We start from the raw sequence: 17895 nt of genomic DNA on the forward strand, positions 1-17895 counted from the left end.
TCTTGTTATGTTTGTATACTATTAAAATGTATTTGATGATCTCAAGCATTTTTTGTTGTAGCAGTAAAGGAAAGACTGAGTTTGTATCTAAATACATTTGACATTGTGATATAGAAGGTAAGAGGAACATCTTAAATAAAACAAAAAACTAAAGCTAAGTATGAGGTTTGTTTCCAACTGTCAGCTCTCCTCTTCTGCTGACAAACCAGTTGTAAAACCCCTAATAAGATGTTTTTTTTAAGCTGTGTTTACATTTTAAACAAAATCAAATGACAACCGAGCATCTTTTTCCTCCCTTTGTTCTTTTATTGTTGATTACTATCCTTCACAGGGAACTCCTTTCTGACTGTGATATACATCTGCCCCTCCCCTCTATCTCTACCCTTAAATAAACCCCTGTTCTCCACAATTACAATGGTCAAAAACACAGTGGTCATGTATGCTTCGTACAGATATAAGCATGGGGAGTCAGTGAGGCTGCGCTGGCGGTCGCAGCCATAACCAGAGAGCTTTGGAATGGTTTAAGTACAATATACAGACAAAGTGGTTAAAACAAATCATGTGCAGAGCAGTATAGGCTGAAATCAATCAAATGAAATGAAAAGCAGAATAATTCACATGTGCTTTGATGAGGGTAGGGGATCAACACTCAAACTCTGAAGCCTAGCAACAACAAAAAAAAGAAAAAAAAAAATCACAAAAAAAGGTCATTTACAGCACATTCAGCTTTATGGTTATGCAGTGGTTACTTACTGAACGTCTTTACTCAGAGCAGACATATAACATATTATTCACATAGTATTCACAGAACAATATACATCTGTATGTACACATTCCTTCCTCGCTCAAGGAAAAAAGTGGCCAGGCACTTCCTCCAGCTGTCCTGGAGCCAGATCACTGACTGCTGCTCTTTAGCTTTTCATCAAAACCCAAGCTGCTTTAATTGTGTGTATGTGTGTGTGTGTGTGTGTGTGTGTGTGTGTGAACTATCCCTCACACAGCGTGTCACTCCAAAATGAAGCAGACTGTGAGCTGCAAACTATTAGCAGATATTGCCTGTAGCTGCCGTTTTTCAGCTTCAGCGGGCATCTGACTTCCCCCATGTTTGTCAAGGCAGGTCCTGAAGCCGGGCCTTCACCGCCCTCTTCAGCAGGCCTCTTCATACCGGGGCCTCAGGAGAGATGGTTTAGCAGAACATGTTTCATGTGGTGATAATACAAAGTACTGGATACATAGTGATTCTAGAAAGGAAGGCATACGTATATTAGGCATGGGTTGGTTTAAAACTGACAATGCCTGAACAAATATACCATTGTAGTTTGGGATTAGGTACAAATGTATAGCATGTTCTAGTTGCTTGTATTTATACCTATATCTATATATCTAACTATATATATATATATAAAGTAACCTTTGTTAGCTAAAATATGACATATTGCTATATGGATCAATAAAACTCCACTAGAACATATATAGCCATATTTTAATTAGATTTATTTTGAGGAAATGTATCTAAGGTTTATTTTGCATAGACATCACAGAGTAGACAGATGAGTGTCTTGAAAGTTGCTCGTTTTAAAAATCAGTCTAACATGTTGAATTTTAAAAATTACGGTTGAAATCTTAATAATTCAGTCACTGTTATTTAGAACTTTAAAGTCAATAAACACGCGAGCTGGACAGCAGTGCAGGCCTTTTATCTCTTTGCCTTTCCATACTAGTTTTTTGTTAGTCACGTACGAAAACCCACCCTGCGCGGGACAACTCATAAGCAAAGTTTTACGTTAGAGATGCAAAAAGATCTTGCAACATTATCTCTACAAAACAAAGATTAAACCTGGAGTGCTCATTTCTACACTGAACAGATTCTTTAAAGCAACTTTTACTGTTATGAACCATCTATTCTATTTTTTTTCAAATGCAGAGAAACATATTCTTTTTTGCTATGGCTTTAGGAAATCTACAGCTCGAGACAACCAGGAAAAGCAATATAAGGACTAGTCAAACCAGGATTGTAATGTTCTACACAATTGTTCACTTAACTATTTGTACAAATGGTATTGAATAGCATCTTTTCTAACATGTTGCTGTCTTGTATTTGTAATTAAAACAGGTTACTCCTGAAGATGAGACCCCCTGTCTCAACAAGAAAATCTAAAAACTAAAATATAAGTCAGTTTCTTTAAAATACAGTTAATGAAATATTGGGATTCAGTAGTTCAAAATATTGTTAAGACAAGGATCATGAGACAAGGTCGTTCCACCCTTTGTTTGACTACATGCGGATGTAAACAAACATATTAGTTAGTGATTCAGATAACAAATTAAACATTTGTTAAACATACCATTTTTTGTGGTCTGCTATATTCAAAGTAACTGAATCTGACAAGTTGCTGGATAATTAATCAGCCATGCTATATTTTCTGGTAGGGTTAGGAGAGTCTGTATTTAAGTTGGTTTTATCACTGAATGTGTTGGTCTCCTGGCGTGTTGTAAAAGTTTGTTTCAACATGCCGTTACTCTAAAAGCTGACGTAATGCACTCTACTTGCAGCCCAGAATGGTTGTTTTCACTTGCGGAACAATTTCTAAAGAACTTAGGGCTTTGTCTCATTAGGTAAAGAAAAAATAAATAGTTTTAAAGTATTGGTCTCAATCTGCTATGAAACACACTTGACTGACAACCCTCAGCAACAAAACAGATTATATTCCAAGATAATCTTTGGCATCTCAGAAACAGTATGATGCAACAATTTGGTGGTTTTAATAAATATGTTTTACAGGGTCTCTACATATTTTTATTTTAATGTTTCAGACATAAATTCTTAGATATTTTTCCTGAGTTTTTTATGATACTAGAGATTTTTGAATTCACAATGTTATCCTTTTAACAACTTGCGTAACAATAAGGACTTAGTTTTCACAAATTATGACACAAAACAGTGCTGGAACTGCTTCAAATATTTTGAAATGTGAAATAGGGCCATTTCACAGCTTTTTTGTCACTTTTGGACTAAAATAAATGTATTCTATATCCAAATCTGTGCCTCTTGGGCTTGTAAGTAAGGACTGGAATACCCTACCGCAAATATAAACTCTTTACAACTACTGAACATTTGCTTCTTGAAAATCCAACCATCAAAGTTTTTTCTAGTCATTTGGCATTTTAACCAGACCCAGTTAAGAAACCACAGGTCAAGTCAAAACTCAAAATACCAGTGGGTAAATTAATAAAATCAAGTCATGACCAGGCAAATCAAAAACAAAGCATAACATAACATGATGTGAAATCTATAGCTCGCATGAAGCATTATCTGATTTTTGTTCTTCAGAAAACAGGATAAAGAAAATTGTCTGGATACCCAAAGTGCTTCCCATACCTATTTAGACCTGGAAATTGTTTAAAGAAAACTACGTATATTTTCTGACATGTTAAGACTGTGTATGAACCTTTTTATTTTCTAAAAAATACGGTGCAATAAATTAAACAGGAAACCAGCCCATGCCTAGAATAGATAAGAAAATGTTTTCTCTCTAATTCAGAATGGTTGCAGACTGGTTGGCTTAGCTCGTTATGTGCCTCCCATATTCCAACCTGACACAGGCACACACAGATCCAGTAGTCAGCGCTACTGACCTGCAGCTGGAAAATGTTTTTTTATCTGGCATGTGGTAATCATACAGCATCTTCTGAGGTCAGATGTTATTTATTCCTCCTCCATATTGTAGCATATTCTCACCAGATAGGGGATATGAATCCACCAGTAAAGTAAGCCCAGTGACACATCCTGATGCTTGATGTGTTTTTTTCCCCCCCTCTGCACAATTTTAATGCACCTCTTTATTATACAGTACATATTTACTTTACACCACTAACAACTAATTTCATGTCGAAGATTCCCACACCTGAAATGTTCAAATTGAAACTGATTTAGCTCGCTTTGTTAGTTTACAGAATAACCTAATGCTTCAGACAACAAAAATGGTGAAAACCCGTTATCGCTGCACTGGCATGACACATCACCACAGTATTAGATGAACATCAGTTTTCACACGAGCACCATGGCAGCTCAGCAAAGTTTCCCGCTGATCTTTCTTCTTTCGCATGGGGGTATATAAAATACAAACAATCACTTAGATGATGCAGTTCGTGCTGTATGTTTGTTGACATACATCAGGATGAAGCAGAAGAACAAAGCAAAAGGATTCAAGTCAGTCAGTCAGCGGGATTGGCACTGTGAGAGTAATGAGACATGGATCTCTCGTCGTGGCACCAAAACTCCAGCTGTGCTGCCTGGAAATGCCCAGCTATAGCACACGTGGTAATCCAGCACAGACGTAATGGGCGAAACACATCACACTGCAATACTAAACAGTTACAGCCGCAATACTGCCGAGTGCTGAAGGCGACCTCTCAGTTCTGGTTCTGGGTGTGGTTTTCTCCAGCAGTGTGATGACTTTTAGTTTTTTTTAATTTATGTGTAAATTTGAACAAATATAATTTTTTTTTTTTTTTTACCATTTTACAATAAGGCAGTTTATGGTATTGTACATAAGTCATGCCACAATCACAATGGATTGTTGTTGCAGAGAGTGATTCAGAAAAAAAAATAAAATAAAAAAAATCACCCAAGTTTGGGTAACTCAGCTGCAGCTTTGGAATAACCATCCAGTCTCCTTCCTGTTTGAATGAAAAGATGAAGCACAGCCACGACGAGCCTTCCTTAAAGTACGGTCTGGATGTTGTTTTTAGCACAAGAGGTTCAGTTCAAGAGGCAAAGTGGACCAGGTGAAACAAAAAAAATTTCAAAAGAGATAAACATCACCAACAAGGAGGAGATAACGACTTTACATTAAAGGTTAAATGTTTAAACCTTGGTTTTTTGTTTTTTTTTCTCTCCATCTTTCCTGCCCTGTTAGTTCAAAGCCCAGTCCAGAGGTCCACACTTTAAAGAAGAGGGGAGGTCACTGGTTGGCCCCGAAGCACATCTCCAGCGCAGGGAGAACCCGCTGCCGTAAACATTTAGCTGCTATCTGTCTTCAAAGCAGTCCAGGTACTCCAAGACAAGGTCATAGCAGAATCGATACTGGTCCTGAAGAAAAACACGGCCAAAGGTGAAACCTCCACATTTTATCCCCCGCTTTTCTTTTTAGAGAAAACAAATGTGCAGATTTTCTTACCAGGGACTCCACCATGTTGGGTTTGCAGTTGCGTAGAGTTTTGACGGCATAAAAGACGTCCACCATGTTCTGGTACTGGATCATCTCCAGGAGGATGTTGCAGGCACAGAAGGTCCCACTACGACCACCACCGTTGCTGCGAGCAAGGATGAAACTGATTTTAATGATTACCCTGGAAAGATTTCCTGTGGTTAGTGTTACTATTTGAAAACAAAATTGCCATTTGACAACCATATAAACAACAGTTTTTTTTTTATTGTTGATAAAAGAAAATGTTAGTGTCAAAAGCAGAAGGTAGTGAAAGTAGAGATATAATATTTCAACCACCAAGATCGTTTTGTATCTAAGGTAGCAGTATTTTGGACTTCTCTTCTCACAGCAACTAGCTGCCTATCAGCTAATACTAAGTAAGTTAACTTTTAGCCACAGAATCTTCTAGTTCGTCTGTTTAAGTTGTTACCAGTTTATCAGATTTCTTGATTTCTTCTTCCTTTAAAATGGCCAAAAGGGCTAGTTAAACTCTACGGGGCAGCAAAAATATCAATACAAGAATTTTTGCCTAAGGCGGTTCAATGAGCATCGGCTTGCTTAAAAGCGTCAGGATGAGGTGAGAATCAGAGATGGATGCGGTGAGAATGAACTTCCTGCAAACATTCTCAATAAAAGTCTTAAGGAAACTGTGATATGCTCTGAACTTCAGAAAACATCTCAATGCTGATAAATTTCTCCTTTTTAATTATTGACCAACTTGAAAATGTTGTTAATGCACTTACATTAATGCAGCTTTGGAAGAGAAGCTTCAGCTCTGGTTTGAAGTTTGGCCATTAAAACAGGTTCAATATCTGATTAAATAAAAAAAAAAAATGCAATAAACTGCTGGCCAACTGGCCAGGCAGCAGCGTCTGAGAAGCTGGGCCAAGGTGAAGCTTTTTCCAATCACCACCTTCCATAAATATCCAGTCTCTATGTCCTCCCATCAACTGAGAGTTTGATTCAGTCAAACTGTTCCTCCTGGCCTCTAAGTTAGTAAAACATGTTTAAAACGTTTAGTGATTATTTTAATCTTGTGTTCTCCGTCTTCAGATCCAGTTCCCCTTGTCCCTAAGCTCCTCATCTGCTTCATCTCTATATACCTCTACTTCAGTTGTTGTCTTGTGCTCTTGCCATCCCTTGAACCAAAAATCTTGCCATTGACTCTGAGTTTGCTTTAGGATCCCTTTTATCTAAGTGGAGGACACTTGTTGTGTATTATAGAAGGCATCCTCTGTAGGAGTTTATTACTTCTTGTGTATTGACATATTTTATCAAAACCCTGTAAATGTTGATAATCGGGATAGATTTGTACACATTAGTCACAATTTTCATAACATCCCTAATCATAGTCATGCCATAAAACAGAGTAGTCAAATCTCAGATTCGGATTATGTTGACACCGGTTTCTGTTTTGTTCTCCGACACAATAGTTTGTATAATACCTTAGATTCTGTTGCGTTTATTTTACCATTCAGTTTGTGCTGGACCACATGAAGAAGCCAATTTAGCAATCCCCAGGACACATTTACCACTCGCCGCTAGAAACGTTGGCTGCGCTTCTCTTTTCCTGTGGTTTATGGCAAGCGTTCACATTTCAACTGCATTCTTTCTGGATCTAAGCTCAATAGGTTCAGCAGTAGTGTAACTGATAGCACAAAAGAGTGCATAATTGTGGTTGAAAAAATGTGCAACATTCCCACAGGGGTTGAACATAAAGCTGAACTGCCCCAGTTTCCTCCACACATGCATCTGCTGCCTGTTTGACCCATTATATACCAGCGTTTGGCAGTCATAATCATGACAACCAAAGCACAACCATGGCTGCAGACACAATCACAGTGACAGGCCGTGTCATCCCACCGACACAGTCATAATCACAGCTACAGTCTAAATTAGTCTGCGCTGCTTTTGTAGCGAGACGTGGATGAATCGACTCTGAGTTCTGGTTCTACATGCAGAGGTTCAGAGTTGTGTCCGGGCACACACAGGGCGAAAGCTGCGGCTGCAAGCAGGCTCCTTTAAACACACACGGCATGCAGGACTGTTTCAATCCCGTTTGGAACAAAGGGAATGCAAAGGGTACCTGCAAGGTTATAAACAGTGTTGTATAGTAACGAAGTAAAAATACTTCACTACTGTACTTAAGTATATTTTGGAGTACTTTATATTTTTCTCGAGTATAACATTTTTTGGTAACTTTTACTTTTACTTCACTATATTTCTGAACTTAATTGCATACTTTTACTCCAATACATTTTCAATGTTTGGCTTAGTTACTCGTTACAAAAAGAGTAACTAAACCATGGTCTTAGTATTCAACCCCTTTGCCTGCACTTGGTTGTGTACAATTTTAAATTGCATAGCACTGACCTTACTTGAAGAAGGAAAACTGAAAGCTTACAAAAAGGTTGTATTTTCAGTTTTTTTTACTTGGTCTAAATTTCTCCTGCACTTGGTTGTTTATATTGTTTTAAGTGAATTTGACTTTCTAATTTTACCAAAATCCAAAAAATGTCATTCAAACTGCATTTGCTTTGTTTTACTTTTTACTTATACTTTTTATTACATTACTCGAGTACATCTATTTTTACAGTAATTTTCATACTTAAGTACAAGACATTTCAGATACTTTAAGACTTTTACTCAAGTAACATTTCAGTCAGTGACTTGGACTTTTACCAAAGTCATATTTTAGAGAGGTACTTATACTTTTACTTGACTCTGAGATTTCAGTACTTTATACAACACTGGTTATAAAAATGTGAGGGACAGCAAAACATGATGCAAAAAAAGCTTCCAACAATAATAAGCTCTCTGACCCTTCTGGGATCCGCCGCACGTATCTTTCTGGTAAACGAATAACATTCTCATAGTACGTATAATTCTCACTGCTCAGATGTAGTTCAGCCTACTGTTTCAGACTCCAGCGTATCGGCAAACAATACCTGGATTACCATAAAATTTAGCTGAGCTCTGCTTTGATGATCCCTGAAGGGTTTGTCCTCTGCGGCTTCCTCCAGTTTCAATATTAAGGTGGCATTTGAGGTGCGGAGTGAAATGCCTTGATAGCTTTCAGATGGATTGGCATTTGATTTCTGAGGGTTTGAATTTTCCTGGGAGAATAAACAACTGGACTGATCAATACACTTCTTAATCTGCATACTGCAACACTGAGTCTTTAAGATCGCATTCGTTATGACAGAGGGCAAGTTGTAACACCGGTAACATTGCCAGTGCCTCGCAAAACCACTCTGTTGGAATTTTATGTGATAGCCCACCAGAAAACGAATGTAGTGTTTCACTGTGAAGTGGAAAGAAATTAATGTATGGTTCTTAACACATCTAAGAGGTGGCGAGGGCATTTGTATTCATCCCCTTTCTGCCAATACTTTGTAGAATCACCACTAGAGCTGCAAGACTTCTGGGTATGTCTCCGCAAAATGGATACGTCAATATGCTGAAATTTTGCCCTCAAACTCAGACTAGATGGTGACCATCTGTGAATATTAATTTGCAATTCTTGCCAAAAAACTCTCAGTTGGATTTAGGTCTAGACTATGAATGGGCTAAGCGAATGCATTAATATATTTGACCCAAGCCAGGAGTCAACTTTCAGTGCTGAGGGGCGAGTATCCTACTGTGTTTAGAGGAGCGTCTGCTTAAAGCAAATGTTTTTTTTTACATTAGCATAACACTGTAGAACCTTAAAACACCCTGAAATGCAGTCCTCTGGGGTTTCAAAAGACTTACATGTTCTAAAAGTATATTTTGGGTTGTTGAAAGTAAATTTACTCCACAAACACAAGGCTTTTGTAGCCTCTTAAAGATTTTCTCCCAGAGTTGCTCCGCATTCAGCTCCATCAATCATCCCCTTAACTCTGACTAACTCGTCTTTCCTGCTGAAGAAAAGCAACCCTACAGCATAATGCTGCCACCAGCAAGTCTCACCTTGGGGGTTGTTGTGTTCAGGGTGATGAGCATCATACATTTTCTGTCCCTCAAAGCATTTTGTATGTAGGACAAAAATGTTCAGCAGTGCTCTCATCTGACCAGAAGATCGTCTTCCACATGTTACACACCTTTTTTTCCTCTCTCTAACAAACCTTTGAAGCCGTGACAGAATAGCTGTTTTCATGCTGATATGAAATAACACGCAGGTGGACTCTACAAAGTATGTTATATATAAAGGCATTTGGGTTCCAGTGGGTTTCATTTGGAGCATCAGAGTAAGGGGGATGAAAACAAACATGCATCACTCTGTTTCATTTGTTTTAATAGTGAAAAAGGGAAAATCCTGTAGAATTTTTGTTCCACTTCACATTGATGTGCCGTTAACGTTCTTCCAGCGCCTAAAATGTCAATACTAAACTTTGTGGTTTTAATGTGAAAAGGTTCAAGGGATATGGATACCGTTAATAGGTGCAGTAGCTCCTTACCACCAGGGTGATGCGACACAAAATCCCCATTTTACCGCGTCTTTATTAGCTTTATTTGTCTATAGGTACTACATGTACAGCCTTACTGTAAAGAACACTAGTTCAGATAGATTTCTCCCCCCACAGTAAACAAGGCTTTTAAATGTTTAAATCGGACAATGATGGAGTTTCTGGAAGCCTTATCTGCCTAATCTAATTTGGCTGCTTTTGTGCTTATAACACTTCATAAAACAAAAACATGCACTTGATACAGTAAATCTTGCATAAACTAGAAATACGTCTTCTTTATAAAAGCATAAAAAAATAGCAGTATGAGAAACACTACAAGCAGCCATAAATTGAGAAACAACAGCACCGAGTGGCGTGTCTGGTGAAATACTGTCCTGGTCATCAGAAATGAAAGGCAATATCTATAAAGTACTGGAGGACAATCCACTTCCTCTCTCCTGGGACAGACGCAGCGAATGTGGGTGTGGGCGACTCCGCAGCGTATACAAGCAATATTAAGGTAATCAATCGTCGTCAGTGCTTTGGCAGTGCTGGATTTAGTGTAGTGAGAGCCATCGCATTCTGTATTAAGGCATAATTGATTTGATCTGAATAATCTCCCTCCTGGTTGTCGTGTGTAACGCCGTGTGACAGCACTGAGTGATGTGCTTTCGGAGGAGGGGGAGAGGGAGGCGGTGGCGGGCGCAAAAACGTGTGATGGGTCGGCAATGAGCTAGACGGCCCATTCATATTCATCAGTGGGGTGTAGCCATCGGGGGCTTGGTGTGGCGGAGGCTCGTAGACGGAGCATGCCGCGCCGCGCAGTACAACAGCACGGCGCATTACACCAAAATGTGATTTTCCACATTATAAAACGCTGCCATGATGAATCACATTGCTTCTCGTTGCACCAAATGACAGAGCGGGCTTGACACAGCCTCTGTCTCTCATCAAACAGATTTGCTTATGATGTACTGTGTTATTTTGTGATGCGCCCCTCTGCGAAGAAGCCTCTGCTTTTAAATGTCAGTCTTCACAAGAAGTCATTTGCCATGTTAGACCCTTTCAGAAAGGGACAGCGTGGTTTTTTTTTTTTCTTCCTTGGCTCTCTGCTCTTTGATTTACAATGCATTATAGATTTTCTGAAATGATAACTCACAGGCAGTGCACAACAGTGCGCCCTTCTCCACACTCCCTTTGCCACTTGTGCACTTGAGCCAGCAGGTTGAGGAAAGCCTTCTTGGAGTCAGGAACGTCGCGATATGCCGACCAGCGCAGGAACTGGAACTGACACACCACCAGCTGGCCCTCTTGAAGCTTCAGACAGATAAGACGAAACACATGTCAGATATCACATGAACCAGCATTGTAACTCTCGCTGTTTTCTGAATTGTAATAACTCATTTAAGCCAAAAAAAAACAACAACTCTAAGTAAAAAATGTATGACAGATATTGCCATAACGGCGAGGCTTTAAATATAAAGCTATAAAAGGGAAAGGAAGGAAGAAGGGAGGGAAGAATGATGGACGAATGGATGCATTGACAGACGGATGGAAATATGACTGGATGGATAGAACAACAGAAGCATGGATGTGAGGACAGATCAATAAATGGATGAACGTACATGCATACAAGAAGATAAACGAATGGAAGGGTAGACATACGAATGGTCAGATAAACGGACAAAAGAATTTTTGAAGGGATAGATGGACGGACAGAGCAACAGATGGACGACTGGATGAATCCATAGGAGGAAAGAAAGGATAGATGGAGGCACTGATAGAAGCATGAACGTCTGAACAGCTCACCATAATGGATGGATGGATGAACAGACAAAGGTTTTAGACAACATGGAAAATACAAATATTCTTCCTAGATCTAACCCAGACATGGAAAATCCTTGAAGTGAATTGTGTGTTAATCAGAGAGTTGTGAGCTGTCTCCAAACTGCCTGCAGGCACTCTCGGTTGTGCTCACTCAGCCTGACTGTCAGATGTACGTGTTAGCAGGCATAAGTGGGGCCCGTGTTCTGTGAGGAAGAGGTCCCTGTGTGTTCATAACCCTATCCTGTAGACTCTCACCTAACACTTAAAGACCAGTGGGGAACTGTAACTCATGCAAATTGGGCTTGCAAAAGACACTCACGATGAATGCGAGTGTCTCTGCCTGAGCAGAGGTGGGAATTTACACAGTCTACATCTGAACTGTTTTTCTCTCACAGATATGTGCTTACGGTGCACTTCCCCTGCCTTTTCTTCTGGAGTCTTGGATGTGACTGTTTGAAACAAGACATATAAGCCTTTACAGCACAGAAAGCCTGGCTAAAAGTGGTCAAGGTATGTGTTATTTCTGTCTGATTTGATTCTGCCTGTGCTGTGTTAAGCTGCCCTCTCCCTGACTGTGATGTGCACCGAGTGGAAAAAAAAAGGTGCCACGAGTAGAGAGGGGAATGACAAGGGCAGCCGACTGAAGAGGTAAGGGTGCCAATCAACAAAGGAAGTTGTCGCAGAACTTATAATGACACAGGGGGGAACTCTGTGCATACAGATTCCCTGTGTAATTACAGAGACAGTTATACTGAGAATAACGCACGCATGCGCTTATGCCAAGAACTGTGCATAAAACATGTCTGCATAGACATACTAAGCTCAATACATTGTGTGCAATAAAAGTGGCTTTAGATGGGGGGGAAGCATGCACTGTGCTCTACTTTTAAAGTCAGTGCATTTATTTGGCTTAGAAGCTCCATATAATTCTCCACATGTTAAAATATCAGACAAGATTTGAAGATTTCTGAACAATCTGAGGGAAAATCTGCTTTGGAGTCTCAAGAAATTCTCAGCAAAAAGCAAAAAAACACATACATACACACAATACACATATACTGACATGTAAAATAAAGGTACAGTACACAACAAATATTGACATCTAGAAGTTGAAAAGGGAAAGGAATGGCCTTTTATGTCATATATATATCAATCAATCAAAGTGCTAAATATTCAAGATATTTCAACTGATGTATGCACAGGGCCTTGCAAAAAAAATTTGTATCCCTCAAACTCTTTGATATTTTGTCATATTATAACCACAAATGTCAATGTCTCTGATGGGGATTATATGTGTTGTATCGTGTAACTGTCCATTAAGAGGAGAATGAAACCAGAGTTTTAAGAAAAAGAAAAATCTTAAAAGCACGGAATGTGGCATGTATTCGCATTCAGACCACTTTTCTCTGTTGCTCCTAAATAAAATCCACCGCAACCAATTGCCTTTAGAGGCCCTGTTTGCTGTTTTTCACCAGCCATAGCAAACGAGTGGAAAAAATCAGAGAAACATTTTAGGTCATATATATGGAGATAGACTAACACCGGTCATCACCCTGACCGCATCATCAGCATGGTATAACATGGTGGTGTCATGGTGTGACAATTATTGTCTTTACCAGAGAGAGGAAAGCTGGCCAGACTTGATGGGGAGAACAATGAAGAGAGTCTCATAGAAAATCTGTTAGAGGCCTCAAATGTCTTAGGACTGGGGTTGGGGATCATTACGATGTGTTGGAATGGTCTAGTCAAAGTCTGTACTTAATTACACTTCAGTATCTGCTATAAAACTTGAATATTGATGACCTGTCCATCCAATCTAACTGATTAAGCTATTTTCTCTGGATGTGCAAAACTTGTAGACAAAAGCCAAAGAAGTGTGGCGCTACAAAGTATAAAATATATTAAAGTTTGTGGTTGTATTGTGACAAAATATGAAAAGGCTGAAGGAGTATCGTTAGGCTTGCAAGGCATTGACTGCATACATTACTGTATAGATGTCTTCCTTGTCATTTTCAAGAAGCTATATTTTCAAAGTGGTCTTCAGCAGAAAATGTTCAGTTGCCTGAGGACGGATTGACATATTTGCACAGCACTCTAGCTTTTTATTCCACTGCCACTGTCTAAAATTGTCCATGTTGGCCTACATTATACCTAGAATTGCAGGTAGTAATAATAAATCAGATATAGACAAAGAAGTATTCAGACTGTGAGATATTTCATCAGATTTCATCCTTTATTTTACAAGTACAGTTTCTCTGTAAGCTTAAATACTTTTGGTGAAATGTTGCGTCCCCGTGGGCACAACACCCTAATGTACCTCCAATAAGGTTGTGTGAAACACCATGTCCTGTGCAGTGCTTTTTGTTGGCATCATAATAACTCACCCTTGTGACGTTCTTGACCCGAAACAGACGGGTAATGACATCCTCGTCCGCTGACATGGACAGAAACTCCACTTCCATGGGTCCGTACTGCTGTAAACCGGGCTCGGGCCAGTATTGCACACATGGCTGCGTAGAGGACAGGGGTGACGGTGAGATATAAGTTCATTAGTGACCAACTGTGACCTCTACAGCTTTGAAAAATAATATTGACAGAGAGAACATAATACGAGCTTCTGTACACGCTGTTAAAATGAAAAACATGCTTTATTTTGAACATAATTGGAAACAAAGAGTAAAAGATTAAGAACAGAAAAATTGAATAAAAACATGTACAGTCAATAGAGATTTCACACTATTCACAGCACGAGGTATTTAATCCTACCTCAGTACCGCAAAATCAAAACTTTCTTTGTCTCAAAATGTTGATAGATCCATCAGTACACAAGAGTTATACTTGCGTTTAAACATTCAGAATTGTCTGTAACTTATGACAAATTTGGTTCCTTATGAAACTGAAGGTAGCAATATATTCTTTTTCACACATACACATGAACGCATACACAGCAAAGTGTGTGTGTGGCTAATTCCAATCTCTGTTTTTTGTATGGCTATACCTACTGATTCTAACTTTAGCCAGTTTGAATTTCTCTTTAAGAGCTAAAACATGGGGAGATATTAGAACAGCCCTGAAAACATTTTATTATAGCTGTCTTGCTATGTTCAATCTTTTACTATACCATGAGTGAAATAGCAGTTGCTGGGAAAACAGGGTGTCACAAATAAAAAAATAAAAATTATTGCATAGCTGGCATTTTAAACTGTCTTTATATTCTTATTTCACTGATTAGCATTTTTAGTTGGGCTAGCATCAGTCAAACAGCAATCTCGATGTGTATTTCCTGTGTGCTGTAGGCCTTACAGGCCAAGATTTCAAAAGGATGGCAAGATTTCCAAATCCAAAATGTTTCAAGACAGACAAAAAGTGACAGCTCAAAAGTATAAAACAGAGCACCTTTGCTTTCCTCCATTCAACCTTCCTTTTATTTGCTGAGAGTCTAGCTGTTCAAACACAACACAGACATCTATTGATATGTTGAAGTAGTTCCAATTTTCTTTTACAAAGCTTCTTACATCTCTGTTCCTCAGATTTCACTTTAAAACACCTCACTGATACTGAATGTGGTTACATTTATGTCTTCTTCACTCAATAACAGCATCCCCACCAAAGATTACCTGTCAGTGGAACCCCGCGGTGCTTGGGGGCGTTTACTAATCGGAAAAAGATGGGATTTTCGAGTCTCTGACCAGCCGGTGGCCATGGTCAACAAAGCTGAAAATTATGATTCCAGTCACCAGCTCCACTTCTTGGTGTATCTTTACTTCACATAAAATGTTTTACAAAATTCAGTTCACAGAAGAAAAGTTAATAACATCCAGCCAACAGGGAGGGAAAGTGAATATAACAGAATATGACAAATCTTATGAAGTCGTCTAAGTGAGGATCCAGCAGCTGGCTCTGTTTTTGATTATTTGGTACCATCACTGGCTATGCTCAGCTCCAAATATGTCCATGATTTTATTCACCATGTCATGAGAAATCTATTATGTAATAATCTGTGATGCAACACTGTATTAAAATACAGAATGAGGAGTAAAGTGCTTACTAGCAGTGTTTGGTATACGTCTAAAGGCAGCAGTCACTGAGCCACAGTCATTACGACCAATTTAACCGGCTGTTAAATAAATAAATAAATAAAGAGTTTTTTTTTTTTTTTTACCTTGATGATGGTACAAAACATAAAAATATGTTTTGCTTGATGCTGGGTAGAGCAATTAAGGTGCATATACATGCACACGGTATAGGAGTCAGTCACTTCATTTCAGTAGCTATGTGTAACAGTCTGTGCGAACAAAAGCACAGCCTGAACCTAAACCTACATGTCCTGGTAAGCTAAAACACCTTCAAACTAGTCAAAATGGGAAGGATAACCAACTCGGAATATAAAAACGTGTCTGCTTTTCATTGCATACGTGGGATCCAACCGTTACTGAGGAGGAGCCGCGTGTTATCAGACATCAATAAGCTTACTTCAAGGGATTCACGCTCTTCTATATCCCCAGAAAATATAAACAAAGCCATGAGTAGCATATTAAATTTCTATGGAACGAGAACTACCAATTTTACACATAAAAAACCTGTATGTTGTTATGTAATATTTAATTTGTATATTCTAAACAGTGGGGAAACTTTGTTTTATTTTTAAACTGTAATCCTCACAACCTTCAATTTCATGGATCTTCTCTTCAACATGTGAAGACAAAATTATCTATTTGAGATGCAACATTCCTCTCTTTATCAATAATTCATCCCAGAATTATTATTTACTTATATTTATGCATTTTCATAAAAAACTGTGGGTCTTCCATAAATGAATTTAAAACGTGCTTACACTGTTTGCTGCCATGTCTGATCTCAGTACAATGCTGGAGAAAATGTATTAACTTATTGTCTTTCATGTCTCTCTTTTTTTCCGCTGTAAATTCTCTTGTGTAGCTTAAAAACATTTGTCTCTTTCTGGGTATCGTCCCATGTTGTGTGGTGTTATTCTGCCTTAACACTTTTGCATGACATTTATTGTTCTTTTTTTATCAAATACCTGCCAAAGTAGGATCAGACCCCACTATTTTGTCCCTGCATAATACTTTATTAATCGTTAGGTGCTGCCTGTTTGTCAGCCTCCTATTATTCATGAAAACATGGGAAACCTGACATGTCAGAGCGTATCAAGTCCAACTGATGTTTGTCTCTTTGCTTATTCTGTCCTTACTTTTATAAACCTGCAGGTTGCATCAGTTCAGAACTTTGATGTTAGCTCCTACATAGCTGCCACAGGCATGTTATTTTTCCTCCCACCTGAAAAAAATATCATAAAGAATGAAGTCTTTCTTTTCCTTTCATCATAATCAAGGATATTTTACTTGCTTTCATTTCAATGAATCTGTGCTTGATTACTGTAATGATCCCTTTTTACTGTCCTATTCAAGAAACACGGAAATGGCTCAACTTATTTGAAAGCAGAATGAGTTGATCTTAATGAAAAACTGAAAGACATCATTAAATGTATGCATTGATGCTTAAAGCAGTATTTACAGCAGATGTTTTAAATATCTTTTGTTCATTTGCCTCATACAGTCTGGTAGCCACTCATGGAAACGCTTCAGAAAAAGTAATTTTATCATCATATTAGAGAGGATTATTTTGTGATTTGTCCTCCATGACTGGTAATCTAAATATTTACAGATGCATCTCAGTAAATAGGAATGTGATCAAAATGTGCATTTATATTATCAATTAAATTCAAAAAGTGAAACTCGTAAATGTATTCATTTTACACAGAGAGATTAAATTTGAGGATTTCTTTAATTTTAATTTGATTATTGTGGCTATAGTCATTGATGACCTCCACAAGAGGCAAAAAACATGACTGCTAAAATGTTGACTGTTTGTAGAGAGCTGTATCCCAGCTTATAAAAGTTGAGAGGATCGAGAAACTGTGGTAAGAAAAAATACCCAAGCAACAAGGATATCAGAAGCCTTGAGAGGTTTGTGAGGCAAAAGCCTTTAGAACGTTTGGGGCTGAAGGCGTGGACTGAAAATGGACTCAGTGCTTCAACGGCCACCACAGACAGATAAATCCAGATCACAGCCTACAGCAGTGGCAATTTTTGTTTTAAGCAGAAACAACATCACAAGCGTTTCATTTGAAATTCAAGGTCCAAGAGTCTGGAAGAAGAGTGGAGAGGCTTCTTCCAAATTGCTTCAGGTCCATTAGGGTCTATCTAAGTTTCCATAGTTAGTGATCATTTGGGCCGCCATGTCATCTGCTGGTTTTGGTGTTTTATCAAATCCAAAGTCAGCTCAGACGTCCACTAAAAGCTTTCAGAATACTTCATGCCTCCCTCTTTTGAAAAGTTTTATTGAGACGCTCATTTCATTTTCGAGCAGAGCTTGCCACCGGCCCATTCTGCCAAAAGTACCGCTTTAAT

The 17895-nt window shown here is 38.6% G+C and overlaps 1 protein-coding gene across 1 annotated transcript in view; it reads right to left on the minus strand.

Moving 5' to 3' along the window:
* Window positions 1-283: 283 nt before the first annotated feature.
* Window positions 284-17895, minus strand: part of LOC105932440 (receptor-type tyrosine-protein phosphatase U) — a 127573-nt gene continuing 109961 nt past the window's right edge. The window contains 5 exon segments of the mRNA XM_036132112.1: window positions 284-5092; window positions 5181-5290; window positions 5292-5316; window positions 10797-10954; window positions 13849-13974. Coding sequence (XP_035988005.1) covers window positions 5261-5290; window positions 5292-5316; window positions 10797-10954; window positions 13849-13974 — 339 coding nt within the window. The 3' untranslated portion in view covers window positions 284-5092; window positions 5181-5260.

This window comes from Fundulus heteroclitus, chromosome 3, assembly GCF_011125445.2.
Source record: "Fundulus heteroclitus isolate FHET01 chromosome 3, MU-UCD_Fhet_4.1, whole genome shotgun sequence".
In the NCBI taxonomy this organism is placed as follows: domain Eukaryota; kingdom Metazoa; phylum Chordata; class Actinopteri; order Cyprinodontiformes; family Fundulidae; genus Fundulus; species Fundulus heteroclitus.